This window comes from Haliotis cracherodii, unplaced genomic scaffold (assembly GCF_022045235.1).
Source record: "Haliotis cracherodii isolate W230 unplaced genomic scaffold, xgHalCrac1.p SCAF_10, whole genome shotgun sequence".
NCBI lineage: Eukaryota > Metazoa > Mollusca > Gastropoda > Lepetellida > Haliotidae > Haliotis > Haliotis cracherodii.
In genome coordinates this window covers 9,781,232-9,807,565 of record NW_027266265.1, presented here as the reverse complement: position 1 = coordinate 9,807,565, position 26,334 = coordinate 9,781,232, and the positions used below count along the sequence as shown (strand labels likewise).

The following is a 26,334-nucleotide window of genomic DNA, read 5'->3' as shown; positions in this document are numbered from 1 at the left end:
AACCACGAAATTTACGATCTTTCAACTCTGTTGTTTTTCACCCAAATAATATTCTAATAGGAGCCCCCTATTTCTAATTTTGAGAGCACCCTGGGCGCTTATTATGTCGAATACGGTAAATGAATTAGGTATTCGCTATTCAGCCTCTGTGACTTTGTTGATGCGTGTCATCATATCCGACAGTATGGATCATTGTTCATAATATCAGTTATTGCATTATTGGTCCTTGGACTATTTACAGGTCAAGGTCATACAGTTGAAATATTGCTGAAAGCAGCTTTCGATAACAAACGAAATCAAAATAAATGATGCATTTATCATATATGAACTGTATGCCTCTTGACCTGGTGGAAATTGTAATCTACCAACTGACTTACTCTTGGGACGAATGTGAGAACGTTTTGTGGGTAGGTGTTGATTTAACAACTGATGAAACGGCATCAGTAGCTAGTCACTGATTAGGTTCTAATCTATTGGACAAAGTGCCATTTTTCTTGAGGGAGTCGCACCATTGCACTTAAAGTGAGAAAGAAATCCTGCTGGTTGAATGTTCTCTCCCAGATTCCACAAGCTGTCAGGGGCATGGGTGGCCCAGTTGTCTAAGGCACCGCTTTTCGCTGTGCAGAGTTGCGTCCCTTGGGCACGCCAGAAACCTATGATTGTGGGTTCGAAACCCGGTTTGCAATGATTATGTTTCTAGGTTTGTCAGCACCATACCCGTGCTCGTGGGTTTCACCGAAATGGTAAATGTCTGAGACCTGCATCACTTCGGGCTTTCCACCCACATTAAGCTGACACGCCGTTATATAACTTGAATACTGTTAAAAGCGACGTTAAATCCAACTCACTCTCTTTTGAGCATGCATCACCTGTGAGTGTCAGGCAGGAGTTTTGTCATCCTTTTTAGAAATGTGATTGATCATAAATCAGGCTCGGTAGTTATAATACAAATCTCAAAATGGCACCACAGATGAGATGAAAATGAAAGTGTTGTTTTAATGACTTGACACATGTTGAGATCATCGCGATTTCGAGAGCAGCATGATCAAACCCTTATGAATCTTGTTTGCGAAATGAAAAATGAACCTTGGCATTGTTCTCAAGGCAAATTGAACTGATCACCTTGAGTGTAATTTCAGTGTATGAAAGCTGCTTAGAAAGCATTATCAATGTTTTTCATTAATCATAAATCACTCATACCACTTTTTATTTGAAAATGTTTCATTTACTGTCAGCAAGCCTTTAACAAAATTCAAAATAATTTCAAGTTTTAAAAACTGAAAATCAATCCCATCCCAGCATTCATTTTAAACATCATCCTTTGACTTAATTTGATCCACATGATAAATAGGAGAAAGTTGTCCAACACAACATTTTTCAACCTTTTTGAAGGAAATTAAATTTAAAGGAATCCTAACGTTTTTCACATTGGAATAACTTGATCAGAACCCACTTTGTTAAAAAAACGAGCTAACTAGTGAATTTAGACTGAGTCATGTACATTTGTACGGTTTGGCCATATTGATTATGTTTGCCAATGCAAACAGTCATGATTACATGCATTGATTTGGAGAACACTCCAATGTCCCCGAACTTTGTCTCCAGAAAACCATCCTACATCCTTGAGTGCTTCACAAGTCTTTCTGTTGACTTCTGTCAATTTTTTATGCATCCAATTTCAAAGTAATTTGACAAAAAATCCCATAATTTAGATTATTCCTTCATTTCTTGCGTCCACTTCTTAAGACCATTTTTCAGAAGGATTAATTTCTTCAGAGGCCCTTATCAAAACATTGTCTGAGAGGGCTTTAATGCAAGGGGAATGATGCTTGCTGTTATTTGCATCTTCTCGATGAGGGAAGAGTACTATTGGAGTGTTATATGTTACGTTTGACCAACTATAGTGTGTGTGTGTTCTTGAATATGCAGGGCGGTCGGGTAGCCTTGTGGTTAAAGCGTTCGCTCGTCACGCCGAAGACCCGGGTTCGATTCCCGACATGGGTACAATGTGTGAAGCCCATTTCTGGTGTCTGGGGCCGTGATATTGCTTGAATATTGCTAAAAGCAGCGTAAAACTATACTCACTCACTCACTCTTGAATATGCATCATAAGCCATTAAACTATTCCAATGTGTGAGTGACTGTCTCCCTTGTTATGAAAGGTGACGTTTTCCTCAGCGCTGAATTAGTCTTTGTACTGCAATTTGTCTTTTTGTTCGCTGATCGTAATACATCATTTGTGACCAACTCGTGTTATTCTGGGACAAGCCGAATAGCGACTCGTGCCCCTCTCGTGGCCATTTTTGCGACTGGGTTCCGTCTAAGCGCAATCAGGCATACCTAAAACATTTGTCAACTCGTTGCGTAATTGTTCACATATATATCCCCATATATTAAATATATTTCTACCCGTGAAGATCCGGGGTAGAATAGGTCTCCAGCAACCCATGCTTGCCGTAAATGGTGACTATGCTTGTCGTAAAAGGCGACTAACAGGATCGGGTGGTCAGGCTCGCTGACTTGGTTGATGCAGTTCATCGATCCCAATTGCGTGGATAGATGCGCATGATGTCAATAACTTGATTGTCTGGTCCAGACTTGATTATTTACAGACCGCCGTCATATAGCTGGAATATTGTTGAGTGCGGCGTTAAACAACAAACCAACCAACCAACAATATATATTTCAGATGAAATTTAAAACATATCTGGACATGCGGAATTATACAGTATGATTGAACACATTTAACTGTGTCTTGGGTACATTTTTTGATGAGAGACACATGTAAAATCGAAAAGTATTTCTGAGGGATTCTCTGATGAAGAACTTGAAATCATACGCGAATTCTGATTGGTTTGTCGTATTTTCGCACATAACATTCATTCATAGGGGACAAGTCTTCTTGCAGGTTACGGAAAGGGGCAAGTGGTGATGATAGCGTCGTTTTTTTCGCACATAACTTTCATTGATAGGGGGACAAGTCTTCTTGCAGGCTATGGAAAGGGGCGAGTGGTGATGATAGCGTAATACATATGTGCATTGCTTGACCAACTCATTTGGCAGTATTTGATTTATTTCCTTTTGGAGATGTCATGCCAACAAATTAGACTGACGACAGAATCATCAGAAAAGGGATAGCTTGGTGATCAAGAGCTGATGAAAATAGTGGCAATATTCCTTTGCAGAACTACCTCCCTTTGTCTTCTGTCTTGAATGTTGGTGGAATTGAGATTTAGACGTGGAGAGGGTTTTGGTTTGCTTGCTTGTTGTTAACGACCGCACTCTGGGATCTGGGATTCGAACCTATGACCTGTATGTAGATACTGGCATCAAAGGGACATAACTTCATATTGGCACAGGGCCATAAACAACTAAAGTGGACATGATAGTTGGGTGGGATGGGTAACTCGGGTACTCAGGTCGAGTGGGTATTGAGTAGGACCTGGGTACCCACAGGACTACCCGGACCCGCGTTAGTCACATGATTATGTTGTTTAATCACAAAACTTTTCTAGAACTCTATCTTCACACTATAAGTGACAAATGTTCACATTTCTTTCTGACTTATGCGCACATTAATTCTGACTTTATAACAACTTCAGTCATCTTCAGTCTATTCATTGCATACATGGCCAGATCATTTTACATGTGTATCTAAAGACATTGTGACAGGAGTATGGTCAAACTTAGTCCCAATCGGACATTTTGTACCTATCTCTTGATACCTACAGCAGGTACCCAGGTAGGGGGGTTGTTCCCTGGTAGTAAATTTGGACTCGTCCCAGCCCTACATGATAGCACTATATTTACTCTCAATTCAATACGGGGCGGTCATGTAGCCTAGTGGTCAAAGCGTTCGCTTGTCACGCCTAGCACCTGGGTTTGATGCCCGACATGGGTACAATGTGTGAAGACCATTTCTGTTGTCCCCTGCCGTGATATTGCTGGAATATTGCTAAAAGCGGCATAAAACCATACTCACTCACTCACTCTTCTTCAATACCAATTTGCATGCATTCAAGATTACCAGTCGTCTAAGGCGCCGCGATTCGCTTTGCACAGTTGTGTCCCTTGGGCACGCCAGAAACCTATGATTGTGGGTTCAAACCCAGTTCGCCCCGATTATGTTTCTAGGTTTTTCAGCACCATACCCGTGCTTGTGGGTTTCACCGAAGTGGTAAACGTCTGAGACCTGCATCACTTCAGGCTTTCCTCCCACATTAAGCTGACACGCCGTGATATAACTGGAATACTGTCAAAAGCGGCATAAAACCAAACTCACTCACTCACTCCTTTTATCTCTATGCTTGTCCATGGCAGCTGTGTCACCCCAGTAGTGTCCATTCAAGACGACCAAAATTAACTGGTGACAAAAAGTGGGATCATTTTCAGAACAGTGGGGTCATGGGGATGTTCACTCTCAGCATGGCGCGTGTCAAAGTGCTTGTTCGGAAATATTTACAATTTATCTCGTAATTGAATTTTATTTTGAATGCTCATTCAGAAGTCATTAATTTCCTATTTCTGATAAAAAGCAACAGAGAAATAATACCAACCACTTTTCTTGGAAAAAGCAGTTGGTCCGGGACGATGTTTTTTCCATCGTGACAGCAAGACTGTAATTAGCTCGTGCTTTCACTTGCTATTTGGTTTGATGATCACCAAATTCATGAATGGGAGAGTCTGACTTCCATTGCAAGTTTCTTCATCTTTTCCCGTGCTTTGATGAGTAAAAAACTCAATTGTGTCCGATGTGAGCTTGAAATCTTTGCCCGCTTTGGCTAAGCCAATCATATGATTGTTTATTAATGACAAGAGCCCATCTAACGGCAATACTTATTTCCCTGTGCAATAATATGAGAGCTTCCTTCGTTACATTTACCACTGCTCACTTCAAAATCTTCCTGAGGCAAGAGTGTCCACTAGCTATCAAAGTTTCTACCCATACCACATTAAGGCCACTTTTCTTGGCTCGACCCTCGCGCCACCTCGCAAAGATCTTGAGTTGTGTCCCGTGTAATGAAAACGCGATATCCAATCAGATCGCTGTTGTTATCTCGTATGGATTCACAAAGATGGCCACTACCATAGGCGACGACCTAGTCGATCAGATAACGAAAACATTCGCAATTTCGTCCCTGATACAAAAACATAGGTAATCGTTATGCATTTAAAAGATGAAAAAGACATATTGGTGTCAACAAAGGCAGGCGGCGGAAAATCACTTTCATACGAAGGTGTACCAGTCGTGGATGTTGATTTTGTGAAACATTCTCTGATTGGACAATTGACATGTGGGATAGTCCAATCATATTTAGCACAGGAAGCTGGGCTTGATGTGGCAAGGGTGAAAACAAGACTTTGATAAAAAGGCTTAGGTGGACGCTCTTGCCTTAGGAAGATGCACTTCCATATGAGCAATGGAAAAAGATGCATGTTGACAAAATTTTAATGTCATTAAATAACGCATTTTGAGGTATATGAGATTCCCTTGTATTAGAAACCATCCTTCCAGCTGCCATGTTTGAGTTATAACTCAACTTGATAACTTAACTTAATATTAAAAGATTGCTCGGATATCAAAAGATTTCCTGAGGTTTCCAGTGACCTGCGACTTCATGAGAAATTCTGTTCCTGTATCTGAAATCCTGATATTTGTGGAACTTTACCTCAGAAAGAAATTGTCAAGAGATTAATAGTTTCTGAAACCTTTCTTAGGATCTTGCTCATTGTCGGAAATCTAGGGTTAAAGTGGGTTAAAGGGTGCCCCAGTCATCTGAGGCACCTGAATATGCTGTGCCAAATTGTGTCCCGTAGGCTTTCCAGAAGAAGCCAATGATTGTAGGCTCAAATCCATGTTCGCTGATCATGATTCTTGGTTTGTCAGCACAATGTCCATGCTCATGGGTAAGTCTGTGGTAAACATCTGAGACCTGCATCACTTCGGGCTTTCCTCCCACATTAAGCTGACATGCCGTGATATAACTGGAATACTATTAAAAGCGGCGTTAATTCCAACTCACTTACTCACTCACTCAAATCGGCACTAAACCAGATTCACACAGATGTTTTGTCTTCATGAAAGGTTTTGCAAATCGTGTTCAGACTGATGTAATGCCTAATGCAAACATTGTGCCAGTGTCTGAACAGAAGTGTGAAGTATTTACACCTTGGAAGTCCGATCTTCTTCAGCAAAGCAATACATTTCTACTAGTTTTATACGTTGTTTAAAGAAAATGTAAGATTGATTGTTCAAGTCAGGTAATTCTTCACGATCCAAATGACCAATGTTGAAACTGGCATACAGTGAAACAATTCTTCATTTGAAGTTTCACAATGCTGAAACGTAATCCACGTTGACAGTGATTTATTTACTTGTTATCATGGCAGTGTTTTAAAGAACATGGTACATATCTCATCCTTCTTTATAGGAGAATTTATTTCATGCATTCCAACCCAGATATTTATTTCATCTGCAAATGTAAAAACAAAAGATCAATGTTGAAACCGTGATTGCCTTCCTTCGAATTCATTTCATTTCTCAAATGATAGAAGAAAAAACAATTTTGCCCTGACATATCAGATTCTATATCTCGTCTCATGATGATCCTTTGTGTATAAATCAAACTTCCAGATTAAGGCTTCTCGTTTACTGTCAACGTTTTTCACAAACAATTTGTAGGCATCAAGATCAAAGATGGCTGCCATACGATGGTGGTCTCTTAAAAGATTTGGTCTTTATCTCAACCACATAAACTCTAGCTGGCAGCGACAGCAGAGTACAATAACATTCATCATGGGCAAGTTATTGCCCGGAAATCCATGGAATCGGAATCTCTGGAGCGATATTGTAGCATATTATCATGCTCTATGTGGCCATTTTGGTTTTAACGATGCATGTGCAACTAAATGGCTTGTTTTATTGTGATAAATTGGCATAGGTTTATTGTTTTACTGTCGTGTATGGTTAATCAAAGATTTTCTTCGCTCCAGTTGATAGTTCCACGGTTTCCTCCTGAGTTGGGAGGGTTTCTAGTCCAGAGAAGAATTTAATTAGCCATAAATTGGTCAATATTGCACCTAAAACTTGTCAGTTATTGAAAATTGTTTTTCAGATGTGTAATGATGGATGGATACTGTTTTGTTATTGTAATGAGTTCTGTTGATAGCCTTTATTGACTTTATTTGCCTAATTGTGTGAAAACTCAGTGATGTTTGAAAATAGTCCTTTGATCAATTCAAATGGACTTATGTTGAAGTGAATTCCATGACAAAAACTTCAACAACTTGTAATGGACTTGACTTGCTTACACTTTGAACTTCCTCAGAAAAGCGTGACTATGCTGTAAAGTAAAGCCATGTAACAAGTGTTTTATTGCAAACAATTTAGGGGAGGGGGATGGAATGTGCCACAATTCACAGTGCAGAGTTGAGAAATCTGTGATCATGGGTTTGAATCTTGGTTTAACTTGGTCGCCTAAGGTGCTACAATTTTTTGTGCATAGTTATGTCCCTTAGGCTATCCAGAAATCTGTGATCAGGAGTTTGAATCTCAGTTTGGCTCAGTCTAAGGTGCCTCAGTTTGTGGTGCAGAGTTGTGTCCCTTAGACTTTCCAGAAATATGTGATCATGAGTTTGAATCTTGGTTTGGCTCAGTTTGCTGTGCAGAGTTGTCTCCCTTAGGCTTTCCAAAAATATGTGATTGTAAGTTTGAACCTTGGCTTGGCTCAGTCGCCTAAGGTGCCACAATTTGCTGTGTAGAGTTGTGTCCCTTAGGCTATCCAGAAATCTGTGATCGTGAGTTTGAATCTCGGTTTTGCTTAGTCATCTAAGATGCCACAATTCGCTTGCATAGTTATGACCTTTAGACTCACTAGAAACCTATGATCGTGAGTTTGAATCTCAGTCCTGTTGTGGTATTCAAACCTGTGACAGACCTTCTCATCCAGGGTCAGATGCCTTGTCCACATGACCAAAGAGGTTAACTCTTGCCATGGCCTGCTACACACATACTCCCAGTCTACCACCACTACTGACTTCGTCATATTTGATTGCCAAATCACAAAGAACCCAAATACATATACATGTATATCAAAGGCAATTCTCCTGAAACCTTTAAAGTAATATTTATTTTAAAAAACTGCAAAGATTTGAAGCAGATAAGGTATGGTTGCCGAATTACGCCACGTATGGTGATCGATCGCTTCTTTCGTGATGTATAGGAACAATTTGAGGTTTAAATCTCAGCATTTGATGACATTTTATTTGATGAAATTACCATATTGCCATAAAACTTCAAATTAGATGCTTTATTAGAATAGGATCAGTATTTGTTATGGTTAATTTCCACCGAGATATATTTCAATACTATGCTCATTAAGACTTTATGTCATATTTCACTGTGCAATTATGGAAATGTAACTGAATTCTTTTCTCTCTTACTATCATCATATGTATGCCAATTGATCATCTTTCAAGACAGTTTTGTAATGGGCATTTACTAGGTGATAAATCTTCATATCAAGTTAAATGTGGCTTTGATGTCCGAATAAAATGTCTTCCATCGTGATTACTTCTCAGGAAATTGACAATAACATGCAATAGTTTGAAGAAAAGGGGAATTTTATCAGCGGAAATATGCCATGGAAGCACTTAAGTGGCCAATCCAGACAATTTGACAAGGGATTTGTTCATTAGGCCTCTGGAAGAATGCTAGTATTGGCAGGTACTGGTGCAATTACATATCATTAGGAAGTAGTTTTCTGTAAGAGGGACTTTGTAGTGTAAAGCTGAATGTCATTTCAAATTTCTGATTACATGCTTGATTAGGTGTTCATGAGTTGGAGGTAAACAGACTGCAAGCAGCTTGGCGTTAATGATTAAAACTGGTTTGTGACCGCCTCCGTGGTTTTAGTGATAGAGCGTCTGCCCGGAGAGTGGAAGGTCGGGGTTCGATCCCTGTCCGTGTCATGCCTAAAGACGTTTAAAGATTGTATTAGTTGTAGCGCTTGGCAGTAAGGGGTAAAACAAGGACTGGTCGGCTTGGTGTCAGTATATTTCTTGGTCAATATCTGGGGTACAGATAGCCAGTGGACTTATGATATGTAGCTGCTATTTTATGTGCAGAGTTACTTCCCTTTTCAGTGACAGGATCTGCTGTAATCTCCCCGATTACATTGTATTAGTTGTAGCGCTTGGCAGTAAGGGCTGGTCGGCTTGGTGTCAGTATATTTCTTGGTCAATATCTGGGGTACAGATAGCCAACTCACTCACTCACTCACTCACTCACTCACTCACTCACCTTCACTCACCTTCACCTCGGCACACCTTCACCTCGGCTCACCTCACCTCACCTCACCTCACCTCACCTCACCTAACTTGTGTAGGGTTGTGAGGCAGTGGCACAGAAGTTGGTGTGTTAGCATGTCAGATAGAAGACACATATGATTTCTTTCTTGGTCAATATCTGGGGTACAGATAGCCAGTGGACTCGTGATATGTAGCTGCTATTTGATGTGCAGAGTTACTTCCCTCGTCAGTGCCAGGATCTGCTGAACGTGGGGCCCTGGGTATATTATTTGGTCTGTCAAGCACATACTTTCTCATGAAGATGGTAAATGTCTTTGACCTGCATCAGATTGGGCTGTCATCCAACATTAAGCTGACATGCAGTAAAATACTGTTCAATATCTGGTACTTTGGTATACTGATGTATTGAAGACAGCAGGTAGTGAAATACTATAAATCTTGAAATTAACACAGGCGTGAATTAAATGTGAAAAATGCGAATGGTCTTTGTTTTCGCATTAATGAAACTTCGCATTTATGTCTCCAAAATGACTATGAACAATGAGACGGACTCACTGCAGAAATTCCAACTTGAATTATATACACAAACACGGTTTATTGAGCAGCAGTTGTAACAAGTACATAACAATGTCGTTTACAGAATAGGAATTACACAATAGGCATCCAGCGAGTTATCACTGCTGGGGTCAGGAGTTCTACCCATTCGTGTCAAACAAGGCATCATTGTCAACTCTGATCAGTGAACTGTTATTAGTTCAATTATCTTTTGCCTTTTAATTCCTTAATGCCAGTCAACAGAATAAACATATAAACTGTGTATTGTTTTTAGGAAAGTTTTTACGAAGTGCTTTATTCACAGCTAATAAGCAGTGCTATTTGTGTTTGATTGGATTAAGGTAAGGATATGTATCATTCCACTGGGGGACGGGGCAGGGGAGTCGTTTTGATTTTGAGTAAGATTTTTGGCTAGGTGTTTGCATTTGTATTACTTTAGACCGCATTAATTTCAAGATTTACAGTATTAAGACGGTCATCTGAGACAGAGTAAAATATAACTGAATATACGACTGTAATATTTCCTTCCGATTTACAAGGTAAATTAAATTTTGTAACCTCTAGTAGTTCATTTAAAAGTATCTTGACTGCTCATTTAAAAAAACGAAAAATAAATTCAGCAATATGTTATCATATCAATCCATACACTATGCAATTTTTTTCAATAGAGTCTCTGTTGGCCTCTTAAAGACCGCTTGATGTTAATACAGGCCTCATACATGAGCAAGTAAACACATAAATTAAGTAGTTCTTTTAATCTCCTGGTTGTATTATCCTGATGTAAACTAAGTTTAACAGGTAAGATGGCATTGCTGATATTTCAAGGGATGAGTGAATAAAAACTCAATTCCGCTTCATACCAGTAGGTGATGTCTTCAGCAGTAGAATTCAGCTACATTCTGAAAGAAACCAAATCCTCAATAAAAGGCGTGACCTCCATTACCTCGTCTGAAAACTTCCTCTGCACTCGAGGGGCGGTCGGGTAGCCTTGTGGTTAAAGCATTCGCTCGTCACGCTGAAGACCCGGGTTCGATTCCCGACATGGGTACAATGTGTGAAGCCTATTTCTGGTGTCCCCCGCCGTGATATTGCTAGAATATTACTCAAAGCGGCGTAAAACCATACTCACTCACTCACTCCTCTGCACTCGAGTGACGTCACCTGTTTTCGAACACCCGATTGGCTTGATACTTTCCATGAACAAACAGACATTTGTTGGTGCACATTTCTAGACATAATTCATGCAGGTCGGCATTAAAACTCAAAAAGTAATTGAAAGTTTGAAACCTTAATTCACAAAATATGAATATTTGTCAAATCATAGTGTTCACACTATTGTACTCTTCCTATCATCATGACAGGGGCACCAATATTCTGACTGATGACGGAATGTTCTGACAGGTGTAGAGTACTTCACATGAACCCAATGTTGACAGGCCGAATGCATGCACCCACTAGGCAGTAGCTTTGATGATGTCACACCTCTCGTTACAGCAACAAAGCTATATCAAATACAGCTGTTTGAAAATCGGTGTCGTTCAAAAATAGAGTACTGGACACTACTTCAAATGCAGATTTGTTAAATATTGCACCTCCCCACATATAGATTTCAAGTTATTTTTACTTGTAAAATCCAATTATTTTGTTTGATTTGTTGCACGTCCCATGAATCAATTTCTTACTGGTAATTGCCAGAATATATTTCTACATGTTATTTGATTAATAACTCTGTCAGAAAGGTTCTCACAGGCTTGAAACATCTTTGAATTCACAGTGTGGCCTTGAAAAGGTGATAAATTTGATCAAATGCTTGAAAAGGTGGTAAATTTGAGTCAGCCTTGAAAAGTTGTTGAATATGATAAAATACCTTGAAAATTGGGTTACATGTCAACCTTATAAGGATGTTAATTTTGATTAAAAGGTGTTAAATCTGACAAGATGCCTGGAAAAGGTGTTGCTTCTACCTTGAAAAGACCTTGAATTTTTCATCTTTTGATAACACTGCTTTTACATAAATATAAAGCAGATTTACTTCTTTCTGTGGTGACGTCATGTAGCAAATGACATGATAATTGATAAGTATTATTGAGAAGCCTGCGTGTGAACTCGAATATAGTGATAGTATACTTGGATGTACAAATGGAACCTAAAAAGAATTAAGTAAGAATGTCCTGAAAAATATGTCTCAAAACCAGTGTTCGAAATGGCTGGTAACTTTTCTGTCTGGCTTCATGAAATTTTCCTCCACCTGCCTGACTGATTGGCAGATAATTTTAAGAATACTTACGTTTTCAGTTTTATAATTCCATGTAGATTCTCAAGTCATTGTTTGCATTATTTAAATTGAATCAAGACACAATTTGTGTCTTATTTTTGCGATTCTTCAATATTTATAATGTCTGAATGTGGGCCAGTAACTTTGAAGATGGGCAGGTACCACAAATGAGTCACCTGTCTGACTGTGTTTGGGTTTTTTAAACTTATATCACATACTGCTCATAACACACATGGATTCACTTTTAACCTTGTAGAGAATAAACAATATGTCTTGAAAACGTCTGAAAGATACCGCAAATTTGTATGTACATGTATTATGAAATCAGTCATGACTTTTGAAACCGTTACTGTTTACATACCGGTAATCCATCTGCCATCCTTTTTGATTTGGATATAAGCAATACTTAATTGTCCTGATATATTTATATCATGAAGGCCAAGGAAAGATGACAACTTGCATGTATTAGAAATAGATTTTGGAGAAAAAAATATTAATTAATGCAAATCAAGTCGGACCATGCTATTATTAACTTGAAACATGATAATACCAACCAATGATGGATTACAGTCAAATTCAAATCGCAGAAAAGTCGTGTATAAAGTTGATAATCACCCGAGTCGGACTGAACTCACAAGGTCAAAGTGGGACATTGGGTCAAGGGTTGGACTGCAGCTGACCCAAGACTGGTTCCTGGATGATTACTTGAACAAATATAGCTGAAATTTAACCAAATTTGATTTTTCAACAGTCCCTCATAAAGTGTGATGGCCGGAAATGCCAGTCAGTATTAGGGAGATTAAAGTTCAAATTCAAGACTTATTACTTTTACCTCTGTGAGAGTAGTTTGTTGATGATAGCGAAGCTTGAACGATTATTCATGGATCTAAACCAAATTTGATTAGTAGACATGTCGTGTAAACACAACTTCAATCGCAAGCCAAATCCATCAATATTAGCAAGGTCAAAGGTCACACGACGAGGCCTAAATTTGTCATGATATTGGTTTCTGAGTGATAACTTCAACAAAAATTTGATTGGTTGTTGAAGAGGTAATCATAAACATAGCGATACCAGTCAAAATAAAGGTTGTCAAAAGCGAGAATATTTTCGCGATAATAGACCAGAGGTTCTTGAAATTAGACCTGGTTTGATTTGTTTGTTTGTGGGCTTGTTGTTTAACGCCACACTCAGCAATATTCCAGCTATATGACGTGAATCTGCACATAATTGAGTCTGGACCAGAAAATCCAATTATTGATATCATGAGCTTCAATCCATGCATTTGGGATACGATGACATGCATCAACCAAGTCAGCGAGCCTGACCACCTGATCCTGTTAGTCGCCTCTTACGACAAGCATAGTCGCCTTTTACAGAAAGCATGGGTTGCTGAAGACCTATTCTACCCCAGATCTTCAGGGGTAGAGACCTGGTTTGAATTTATCGTCATCGTTAAAAAGAATAAATTCTCAAAGAAACCAAATTGGTATGTTTTGAGGAAGTCAGTAGTCATACACGTAACTTTCCCTCGAATGTAGGGGGATGGTTGGTCCATTTATCTAAACTGCTGCATGTTGTTAAGCAGAGTTGCATCCCTTGGCCATGTCAGGATGTCTTATTGTTTTGCGCCCAGAACTTGATCTGACAGTGCCATCCCATGCAAGTCAAATACACCGAAGTGGTGAATGTCTCCCACATGTAGAGCTTTGGGGTAACCTAATGGTTAAGGTGTTCCCTTTTAATCTCAAAGGCATGGGTTTGATTCCCCACATGGGTACAAGACCCGTGAAGATCCAGGGTAGAATAGGTCTGCAGCAACCCATGCTTGCCGTTACAGGTGACTATGCTTGTTGTAGGGGTCGACTAACGGGATCGGGTGGTCAGGCTTGCTGACTAGGTTGATGCATGTCATCGTAACCCAATTACAAAGATCGATGCTCATGATGTCAATCACTTGATTGTCTGGTCCAGACGGCTGTCATATGGTTGGAATATTACTGAGTGCGGCGTTAAACAACTAACAAAACATGGGTACAATGTGTGTTTCCCATTTCTGATGTCCTGTTATATTGCTGGAGTATTGCTAAAAGTACTCACTCACACTACATAACTAGTCTTCTAAGACTTCCCTTCTATTTGGTTTAAATATAACCTTGCATTCATGACTCATTGGTGATTTCGAAGGGGAGCACGAGGAGGCGTATTGCTAACGCCAGTTTTGTTGTGTCATGTGCTCAGTAAATTAGTTCCTCCTAATTATCAATTTTAATTAACGTTCATGTTTCAATGTCGATATATATATCAACTTGGTCTCTTTGCTATGTGGCTGAAATAATGCTGATGCGACGTTAATTTGTTTACTAACTCACTTCCATGTGGAGCAGGGGCGGTCGGGTAGCCTAGTGGTTAAAGCGTTTGCTCGTCACGCCGTAGACCCGGGTTCGATTCCCGACATGGGTACAATGTGTGAAGCCCATTTCTGGTGTCCCCCGCCTTAATATTGCTGGAATATTGCTAAAAGCGGCGTAAAACCATACACACTCACTCACTTCCATGTGGAGCAAGGGGCATGGGACCGAAGTTCAGTCATCCAAAGCACTGCAGTTCACTGTGCAGATACGTTTCCTTTAGGGATGTCAGAAACCATCGTTATAATGATTATGACTTCAAGTCCAAGATTTGCTCTGATTATTATCCCCCGCCCAACAAAGTTGGCGGGGGATATAGAAACGGGCTCCGTCCGTCCGTCTGCCCGGCCATCCGTGTGTGTGTTCGTCCGTCTGTCTGTCTGTCCGTCACGTTTCGTTTCTGGAGCATAACTCATAAACCGTTCAATATTTTTTCATGAAACTTTGCAGGTCTGCCAAGTACATGCTGAACTGGTGCCTTTTGCTATTTAGAAATTTTAGAAATTTTTATTTTTTCTCTTACATGGCAACAAGATGGACTTAGGTTCTGTGAGGGTAGGGTTTGTTTCCGGAGCATAACTCATAAACCGATCAATATTTTTTCATGAAACTTTGCAGGTTTGTCAGGTACATGCTGAACTGGTGCCTTTTGCTATTTAGAAATTTTAGAAATTTTTATTTTTTTACATTTCCATGGCAACAAGATGGACTTAGGTTCCAAACTCTTCTATTTTTACAATTTCCATGACAAGTTCCACCTCTGTTAAAAATGGTTAGGGTTTGTTTAGTTTTAATTATGTCATAAATTCTGCAACAGGGGCGGGGGATAGAGCCACTTTAGTGGCAAACTCTTGTGTTTCTAGGTTTGTCAGCACCCAAACCATGGATTTCATCATAGTGGTAATCATGTAAGACCTGCATCACTTTTGGCCGCCTCCCACTTTAAGATGACAAGCCCGGACATGACAGACATACTGTTCAAAGCAGCGGTACATCAAACTCATACACCCACTCCACATTGAGTTGCCGTGATGCGAATGCAATACCGTAGTCTGTCGCCCAGACCTGAGAGAAACTTAAAGAAGGAGTCCAACTCAAGTCTTGAATGATTTGGCAAGTCTAGATTGCCTCAGCTCTAAGGATTGCTCTTGGTTGGTTTTTATTTTGTAGATAAATATTTTTAAAAATGATAACTTAATATGGGATTATATGTCAGTCTAGCAGGACTGTGAAAATAGTGTTGAACCCACCTCACTCACTCACTCACTCACTCACTCACTCACTCACTCACTCACTCACTCACTCACTCACTCACTCACTCACTCACTCACTCACTCACTCACTCACTCACTCACTCACTCACTCACTCACTCACTCAACCACCCACCCACTCACTCACTCTTCAATTGCTGCATAGCCTCAGTTAAGCTCAAATCTTCAAAGGATTAGCATCGTTACTGGTAATGAGGAACCGGTCCCTCTATTTATCCAAATTCTCTTTCGTTGCTGACTATTTACAGGTTACAGGAGAACAAATTATTCAGGTGGCATCACAGTCAATTTTCTATTTGATTGTAACAGGCTTCATATTTTTCTTTCAAAGGTAATTATTACTTTTGGGAGGATTTCTGATTACGTAATGAAGTCAGTGCCTTTTGGTTTCCGAATGAGTGACTGTAGCCACTGCGACATCAAAGTGGTGACATTTTTGCCAAAAGGAGTGATGGCAAGATACTTTTAATGCACAAGGGCTTAAGAATTAGTGCATGAGATATTTCTAATCTTGTCTTGTCTTGAACAAAGGAATTATTGAAGGTAGTTTTACCCTTACTTTACCTTGGAGTATTTGTTGAAAACATTGTTATCAAACAATGCTAATTACAAGGTTTTGATGTCTCCGAATCCCTTGGGGCCGTTATGCACTTAACTTCAGCTTGACGTGAATTTCAGAAGCATTTTCAAAGTCCGGTAATATTACAGCTCATTTGTCTCAAAGAAGATCCTTTTCTTCTCTCTTAATGTTGAATTGAAAACAAATGGATGCATGTGGTATTTTACCTGGAAATATGCCTTGCGTACAGTATGGGGGTAATGTAATGTAAAGGTTAGAGTATTTTTTTTTACTTATTGTGTTTTTTTTTATTGTGTAAATTCTGGCCAGATTCAATTTGTAGATTTAGAATATGGAGTATTTTGGAGATAAATGTACTGTTTTCAATTTAGAGCTAGGTTACATGTAGATTTAATCGTGTTGAATTGAATTGGGAACTTACCATACAGCTTGAGGTTTCAGATGTTTTATGTAGCATGTTATTTAGTGTATAGCATTCATAATGAACATGGATATTGTGAACAAAGTTACAAACTATTTGAAAGGTCTCGACTGCAGTTCTACATTAAAGTCCGACAACTGGTCAGAGGGGTACACAAAGTACGTGATCTAGACTACCAGTTGTCGGACTTTCATTTTTGTGGAAGCCTCGGTGGCTGAGTGGGTTAGATCCCTGACTTTGTGTACTGGTTATTAGGGGATGGGATGTCCTCAGATCTTTGTTTAGCAATAGCGAGAACTAAGATCTGATTTTAATGAGATTGCCATTTGAGTAGTTTGGTTGACGTTTTCAATTCTTGTTTCAATCCAAGATGGTGGACATATTTTCTAGTGTCTCTTGTAACAAGCTATGGCTAGATGAAATCAATTTGAGTGGCAGTGCATCAATTTAGGTAGCATCAGGCCACACGCCGATGTAGAACTAATAGTTGTTAACAGTGTTGTGAACAACGTCTTAAAATCCTGAAATAAATTTTCAAATGTAATAACGAGGAATGCAACCCTTAAGTTATTGAAACAATATATTCTTTTTCTATATGTCATCATTCCCCGATGGCGTGGATCAGTGCTCATAATATCAATCACTGGATTGGCTGCTCGAGATTCGATTTTTTACAGGCTACCATCTTGAAGCTGGAACATTACAGCTGATAAACAGATCTGTCGTGTCTCAGTTGAAACATTTAGGCTTGTGCTATAATTTGTAGATCCAAAAATGTTTATTATATCCATGAAGTCATACATTTGAAGCAGTTTGATCTGTAACTGGTCCATCAATGTTGGATGTAAATCCCATCCATTTGCTGACCTTGGGATGTGTATGGAGGTGTCTGTCTACTGCCAATTTGGGGGCCTGGAATTTTGTATCGAGATTTGATATTTTTTCAGCTACAGCTACAAAATCAGATATATTTTTTCTTTAAAACTGTGAACCTGAATTGTTTTGATGAAAAGCACATTGCAAAAACGTAATTTTTTTGTGCTGGCAATTTCTTTCTTTTTTTCAATTGTCTGCAGCATAATCATTTTCTTTAAGAGCTTTCAGGGACAATTTATATTTTAAGATAAAATCCAAGGCCTCCCCCAGAATATTAAGTGGTTGGTCCCTAATGGCTTTACTGTCACATGGCAGGAGTACTGCTGTGCGGCTTTGATCAGGCAACAAACAAACACTGACTTTTTAGGCAAATTTTTTGAGGGTCGTTGCTACATGTTTACCCTTTTTGCGAACACCTATCTTCCCGAGACAAAAGCTTAAACTGACTAGAAAAGTCCAGTTCCCACCCTTGACGAACCAGGCTGTAATTAGGAGTTAAATTTTGGCTGGCATGTGCACCGCCAACTGGTCGTTGACAGATATTTGCAAATCTTTTCATGTTTTTAATCAAGGTGCTCAAGTGATTTGATGCACTTAGTGGGGTAAAACCTGCTTTATTACAATATAGATCTTTATTATCGATCAAATTGTTTTGACGGGGCGCTGCTATTTTGTTTGAAGCAAATGCAAGTGATATCAGTGATGGAATCTGATTGGCCAGTAGGAAGGACATAGATGGGACATAACTCGTAATAGCCACTGGGCCCAATTGCACAAAGTGATCTTAGCGCTAAGATTATCGTAACTCCCATACATTAACATTGGCTTATGATAGTCTTAGCGCTAAGATCACTTTGTGCAAGTGGGCCCTGGTGGCACTATGATCAAGCCTGGAAATTCTAGCCTAGTTCGGCCAGGGTAGGAAGTGGACTTTTATAGTTTAACGCGTTTCAGGAAGATGGCGAAACCAAATATCATCTCTGGTTTTCAGGGACCCTTTCATATAATTCTCACCCCAATACACCCAATGGAGTCTGTTTCAGAGGATAATCAAGACTGGTTGTTCAATGATGTTGGCGTTTCATATTTGTACTTGGTCACCTGTTCTTGAATGCAGCCAAGACAATATGTCCCAATATTCATCACATTATGGACCCGTGAAGATTCCGGGGTAGAATAGGTCTTCAGCAACCCATGCTTGCTGTAAAAGGTGGCTATGCTTGTTGTAAAAGGCGACTAACGGGATCGGGTGGTCAGACTCACTGACTTGGTTGATGCATGTCATCGATCCCAAATGTGTGGATCGATGCTCATGATATCAATCACTGGATTGTCTGGTCCAGACTTGATTATTTACAAACCGCTGTCATATAGCTGGAATATTGCTGAGTGCTGCGTTAAACAACAAACCAACCAACCAATCATCGCATTATGCTTTCAATACATATTATTAATCCTTGCAGGGCATTGAGCAGCTGAAGAAGGAGCAGGCAACGTGGGACAGGAAGTCCAAGTGGTTGAGCATCAAGGCAGTGTTTGGTCATCCCTTCTCCATGGAGTGGTTCTCACCCTTCGCCACTCCTAAGTTTGTGTACCAGCAAAACTTTATGTATGCTGTGTAGGTCACCAGCCTCACGTGGACTTGGAGCTGGTTGACACCCAGGTAATGGGAGGTGTGCACTATAGAAGCTACAGAGCACCCTCCTTCAGTGTTGGATGGTTTAAGGTCATTTATATCTCTCATATATATTCAAGTATTCAGGTACTATCAGGTATCAAGGTGTTTGACAGGGTTGTGCTGAAGTAATGGTCAAGTGTATGTATTCAGGTATCGAGCTACTAACTACATCAAGAAAATTGGGATTTGAAGCACTTCCAGAGAGTCATCAGGAGAATTGGGTTTTGAAGCATTTTGTTCATCAAGAGAAGTGGGTATTGAAGCACTAACAACATATATTCAAAAGAATTGGGTTTTGAAGCACTTCCACAGTCATCAAAAGAATTGGGCCTAGAAGCACTTCATTACAGTCATCATGACAGGATATAGCCAGATGTCAACCAAGTTCAAGAAAAAGATGTTCATTGGCTAAAAAACATAATAGTCTTCGTTCTCAGGCACCGCCCACATCATAAAGTTCGCTGCACGGTTTGTTTGTATTTCCATTAAAAAACAACAAAAAACAATCCTTTAGTCCAAGTCCAACGCGAGTCAGATACTGTATTCCAGTATTTTACTCATCAAGCAATTCATTTATGTAGGGAGGCCCTTATCTTGGCCAGCACCATACCCGTGCTCGTGGGTTTCACCGAAGTGGTAAACGTCAGAGACCCGCATCACTTCGGGCTTTCCTCCCACATTAAGCTGACACCGTGATATAACTGCTTGCCTGCACTGTATTTTCAAAAGCCATTGCCCGAGAACCAATTCTTTTATTTTTTTACACCTTATATGAGTCACGAGTATTTGCAATTTGTAGAATCCACAGAGAATGTCTTTTTTCATCTGAAGGCAATTGATAATTCCTATGTCATTGTGGACGTAACCACTTAAACCTAAAGTGAATACATGTAAATCAAACAAATGTATAATTGATATGAAGCATGCATGCTCCCTGACTGGGACACTCCGTGTACTGAGAAACATTGTTACAAGTGTTTGTAAAATGAATGGGAAAATGTTCTGCAATCTCACCAATCTCATTAAAATCAGACCTCAGTTCTTTCTACCGCTAAACAAAGATTTGAGGAGATCCCATTAGGGGTCACGTCAGAACGACCTTTCATCTGACCAATCAGAGCATCACTTACCAGATTATGAAAGTGACAGTCGGAATGTGATTTCTAATTATGCAACCTCGAAAACTTTAACTCTGAATGATAGTTACGGGTTTAACGACTGAATCCATACAATCTAGACCATCTATTTGCCATTCCAGAATGTTCTTTTGTTCAGGTTTCAAATTTGTAATCGAGAATTTGTCAAAATATGTTTTGAAGCGTAGTCGCCAATTTGAAATTCGTGCCATAAGCACGAGAAAGCTGCCTTCTGATTGGTCATTCCATTGGTCGGTCAAAGTTGAAGCAAAGTCGGTCTGCCGTGACCCGTAATGGGATGTCCTCAGATCATTGTTTAGCGTTAGCGAGAACTAAAATCTGATTTTTATGAGATTGGCAATCTCACTGGTTGAGAAGCTGTGTTCAGTGGGATTGATCCTGGACATTTTTCACTGTGTATGAATGGTGTTTTTAAGCAAGTGTTTTTCTCTCAGATTTTAATTTGAAAAAAATGTACCATTGAGCTTGGTGACATTGGTACCAAATTAATTAATGGAAGATCAATATTTATCGGAATATCTTTGGTTTTAACTAGACTGTTTCGGTTATCTCGGGAGCACATGACATCTGTTTTATCATGGCACCATAGCATTCCAGTGTGACGTCATAGCATTCCAAAGTGACATGACGTCCAGAGTTCACTCGAGGAATTTTCTGACATTGGCCCTTTATGTGAAAATTTCAAATATTCCAGAGGTACACCCACACTTGCCCATACAGCACAGTGTTAAAATGCCCCATTGTATTTGAAAATGTCGGTCAAATTTATGGGCTAAAAGCGCAAGCCGCACCCTAGAATTATCCCTGGATGGCTGTCTCGCAAGTACCGTATTCGATGTAATAAGGGCCCAGGGCACTCTCAAAATTGCAGGCTCTTATTAGAATATTATTTGGGTGAAAAAAACATAGTTGAAAAATAAATTTCTTTGTGTATGCTGACAGCCTGAAATGTTCATGTATGACAGATATATTTTTCCAGATTTTAATTCCCCATAAATAAGGATGCATATAACACACGTGTGCGTATTATGCTGAATAAATAAGTCTTGTGTACATTGATCAATCGGAAGGGATGCAAATTGGGCTTGTTCACTAGCCAATATATCAGCAAATATCGCCGTGGGCGCTTATAAGAGCGGGGCGCTGATTACGTCGAATACGATATGTGAGTTCATATTGATAGTAGGCTCCTGACTATTACTGATAAGTTTTGTGTTTGACAATGTCAATATACATTCTTTGTCTTACAATTTGCGGGTGTTTTTGAGTTCTTGTTACCCGGGAAATTTTAGCGTTTAAAATCTCTAGCTAATTCCAAATGAAACTGGGGTGGTCGGGTAGCCTGGTGGTGATAGCATTCGCTCGTCACGCCGAACACCCGGGTTCGATTCCCGACATGGGTACAATGTGTGAGGCCCATTTCTGGTGTCCCCCGCCATGATATTGCTGGGATATTGCTAAAAGCGGCGTAAAACCATGCTCACTCACGCACTCTAAATGGAACCTCAGGGCATTGGATTCTGAATAACACACTCAAATCTGAAGACACTGATTGTTTGTCTGCTAATTGAACACCCTGGACATTGTCGTTGCCTTCAAGAAGGGTCAGGTTATTTCATGCTGCTTGTATATGTAACATTCAACAAGAAGCGTATGGGAGACATTGGTCGATAGGGCTGGGACTATACACCAACTGTGCGATCTGCTAAGTATCATGATACATTGCTCACGATGCGATACGTATAACGATACTTGCATGTGTTCTTATCTGGGGTAGACCGCTCTACCCACTCCACCATGGAAAGTGTCATTGACGACATCTCAATTAGATCTCAGTAACAACATCTAGGTTTGTGTAATGATTTGTAGATCCAAAACCGTTTATTATTCATGTAATCACACAGTTAAAGCTGTTTGATCTGCAACTTGGTTATTAATGTTGGATCAAGATCCCATCGTTGCTGCCTCAGAGATGTTCTGGAGATTCCTGTATTAATGGCTCTGTGCTTGGTCACCTGTGTTTGAATGCAGCAAACATAGAATTTGGTCCCAAAATTCATCTTGTAATGGTTTCAATACTTTGTATATTTCAAATGAAATAATACAATCTCAATTTGTTTTGAATCAGTAATTTTCAAAAATCATCAATTTCACCAAATGTTATACTTGTGAAAAAAAATATTGTATTTTCCAAGTGAAGGCATTTTACCAATACCACATATCAAAGCTCAGTGGTATAAAACTATCCAAGGGAACAGTTTATGGAATAGATTCTATTTTAGAACATGGATATAAGGAACTACAAGGGATCGGAGAAATTAGTTTGTTATATACGTTTTTCGTTATATACTTTTTCACTCGGAAACGTCCGCCATCTTTGATAAAACAAAACACAATACACATAATTTGTTTTGCAGACAAGATTAAACCAATTACGTGTACAGGTAAGATTAACTTAAAGCAAGGTTGAATCGTCACCGCTGATTGTGTTGATTCGCCGTTATTGTGTTGCTTGCTGATTGTGTACAGCCAATTGTCAGTGACACCCAACACTGAATAATATTTCTCAGTTCACTATACACGTCACTAATTAGTGGTATTTGGGCTTGTCAGGGATCAGATATCAGTTCACGTTACTTCGCTGTAGAGAGTTTGCTATGTACTTAGATTTGACATGACAATATATAGGAGATAAGTTGGGGATTTTGTAACAGTTTGTTGTATCCGTTTGTTCCCTCGATCTGTATTTGTTATATCCATGTTCTGCTGTATAGTCAAACAGTTTAGGTTTAGTAACTTAAAACAAGGATGCACAAACTGAAACACTGCTGAGAAATATATTGGGGAACCTTTTATCTGGGTGCCGAATGAATCGAGATTTTGTCCATCCTTCAAAAGACATTGCTTCATTAATCTGAATGTGGATCATTTGTGAAGCCTGACTATGGTGTGACGAAGAAATGTAAATAAAGCGACAAAACCGTTTCCATATCCAAAAGAAATCTCTGCTAAAAGCAGTCGATTGTACGATTCCGACTATATCATGAGCATGAGTATATAAATCACTATCAAATAGTAATGATGCCAGATGATCGTGAAACGTTGAGCGTATCTTACCTCACTGGTGGCACCATCACAAACACATGCAAAGGCAAGTCAATTGTTAACCTGATAAAACATCTGAACATATGGTACAAGTCAAAATAGGGAATTGCATCGGACATCATTTTTGTCACTGATGCGTCAAATTTGGAAATATTCTCCACATGTCTACCATTAAACTTGTGAAAGCTTTACTGAGGCCTTGAATGTTGTAACCTTGATCAAACAACTTCTGAGTAAGAGTCAGTGACGCTTTGAAATCTTGGTAGAAAGAGCATGCTCGATTGTATCTCAAAAGTTGTGAAATGTAAACACCAAAGGCTGGAGCTGCTGGAATATTGCTCGACATGAAGGGAAAGTTGACTATTGGAAAGATTAAGTTAAAAAATGTCTCACATGTTTTTGTATTCAGTTACTCCCTCATAATGTAAATGTACTTGTAGTGATTTTGGGTAATATATGGAGCAAGATCTCTGTTTTAACAACCTATGTGTACTTACATTCCAAGCAGATTGGTTAAAGTGTATATACTGGGTGTATACTTTTTACAAGAGCTGTACATTGATGGTTGACTATGGTTTTTTACTTTTGTGTATAGATACGGAGGGTGAATGTGCAAATTAAGCTGACACACAGGGTACATCACAGCATACATCACAGCATACATCACAGCATACGTCACAGCATACATCACAGCATATGCCCAATGGATTGGTTTACAACAAATTCATCTCACTGACATTCATTCATACAGACTCGGAATATATGTCCGAAGTTTCACTGAGCGTGATGCTTAATTCCACCATTTTGACAGCTAGCTGACAATGCAAACGAACCAAGTTACTACCGGTACCCTTTACCCAATGCATTTGGATAAACATTGGTTTAATTCAGCTCAACTTTACTTATGTGAGTTAGCAAGTTACCTAAGGTTTGTTCCAATTGATTTCTCAGTGGGGTACATCATTCGTGACCAACTTGTGTTATTCCGGGACAAGCCGAATAGCGACTCGTGCACCTCTCATGGCCATTTTTGCGACCGGGTTCCGTCTTAGCGCAAACCAGTATACCTAAAACAATTGGAAACTCGTTGCGTAATGATTCACATACATTTCCCCATATAATATATATATTTCAGATGCAATTTAAAGCACATCTGGATATGAGTAATTATTCAGTATGATTAAGCACATTTAACTGTGATGCAAGACATATGTAAAATAAAAAAATTCTATTTCTGAGGGATTCTTTGACGAGGAACTTGAAATCATACACGCATTCTGATTGGTTTGTCATATTTTCGCGCACAACATTCATTAATAGGGGGGACCAGTCTTCATGCAGGTTACGGAAAGGGGCGAGTGGTGACGAATGTGGGGTACATGAAAGGGCTACATGCATTTGATCTACATGGAAAATAATTGCCCACTAGTATTTTAATGTATGTGAGATAAAATTAATTATTTTCGAGGTTTACATTTGTTCTATTTCATGAAAATAATAAATGTTAAATCAAATGCTATATCAAGGCAATAACATTATTTTTGAAAGAACATGAGAAAAATCAAAAAAGATTATATAGGTTGCTATTTAAAAAAACTCATTCATCCCATGTTTGCCTATGTCATATACTTTTTATGTGTTGTATATTAGAATTGTACATGTGTATTAATGAATATAGGATGTAGGTTTCTATAGGATGACAATATGTGATCAGTGTTTGATATGAGCGTGCCATCACTATGGTTGGTTGGTTTGTTGTTTAACGCCGCACTCAACAATATATCCAGCTATATGATGGGGGTCTGTAAATAATCGAGTCTGGACCAGACAATCCAGTGATTAATATCATGAGCATCGATCCACACAATTGGGATCGATGACATGCATCAACCAACTCAGCGAGCCTGACCACCCGATCCCGTTAGTCGCCTTTTACGACAAGCATAGTCATCCTTTACGGCAAGCATGGGTTGCTGAAGAGCTATTCTACCCCGGAATCTTCATGGGTCCCATCACTATGGGATCACTGGGATATTTGAAGCTTCTGTAACATGGCAGTTTGTGATCAATGGTAGAAATGATTTGTTTGTTTGTGTGTTGTTTAATGTCGAACTCAACACTATTCCAGCTATATGACGGCTGTATGTAGATATTCAAATCCAGTGATTGATATCATGAGCACCAATACACACAATTGGGCAACGATGACATGCATCAACCAAGTCAGCGAGCCTGACCACTCAATCCCGTTAGTCTCCTCTTATGACAAGCATAGTTGCCTTTTACGGCAAGCATGGGTTGCAGAAGACCTATTCTACCCCAGATCTTCATGGTCTCATTCATTTGGATTGGAAGGTCTAAGTTACTCATGGTTTGCCTGACGTGACCTGATGTGTGCAGTTTGCCACATCTTCATTCAGAGAGGTTCATATTGGAGTAAAAGATTTTGATGAGATTGGCTGATCTTTCAAGGACAATAAGAAGGTCTTTCCATGTGAAATCTTGATGTATCCATGTGATCACTTAAATAGCACACAAGGATTCATCAAGCATGTTCTAGCATACAATCCCTTGACGTCTGTCAGGTTTCCAAGATTTACTCTTGATTCACGTCCGTAATCAAGAGAATTAGTTTGGTATTCTGTAAGGTTTTGTTGCTGGAGTACAATTCTGTTATCCTTGGTAATGAAGTAGC

General features: G+C 39.4%; 1 protein-coding gene across 2 annotated transcripts in view; it reads left to right on the top strand.

The window, feature by feature from the left end:
* LOC139446227 (palmitoyltransferase ZDHHC3-like) overlaps positions 1-20,417 on the top strand; it is a 99,387-nt gene extending 78,970 nt beyond the window's left edge. For both annotated transcript variants that reach the window (XM_071227578.1, XM_071227569.1), the window contains one exon: positions 19,163-20,417. In XM_071227578.1, coding sequence (XP_071083679.1) covers positions 19,163-19,321 — 159 coding nt within the window. In that variant the 3' untranslated portion in view covers positions 19,322-20,417. The remainder of the gene's footprint in view (positions 1-19,162) is intronic.
* The last annotated feature ends 5,917 nt before the right edge of the window (positions 20,418-26,334 follow it).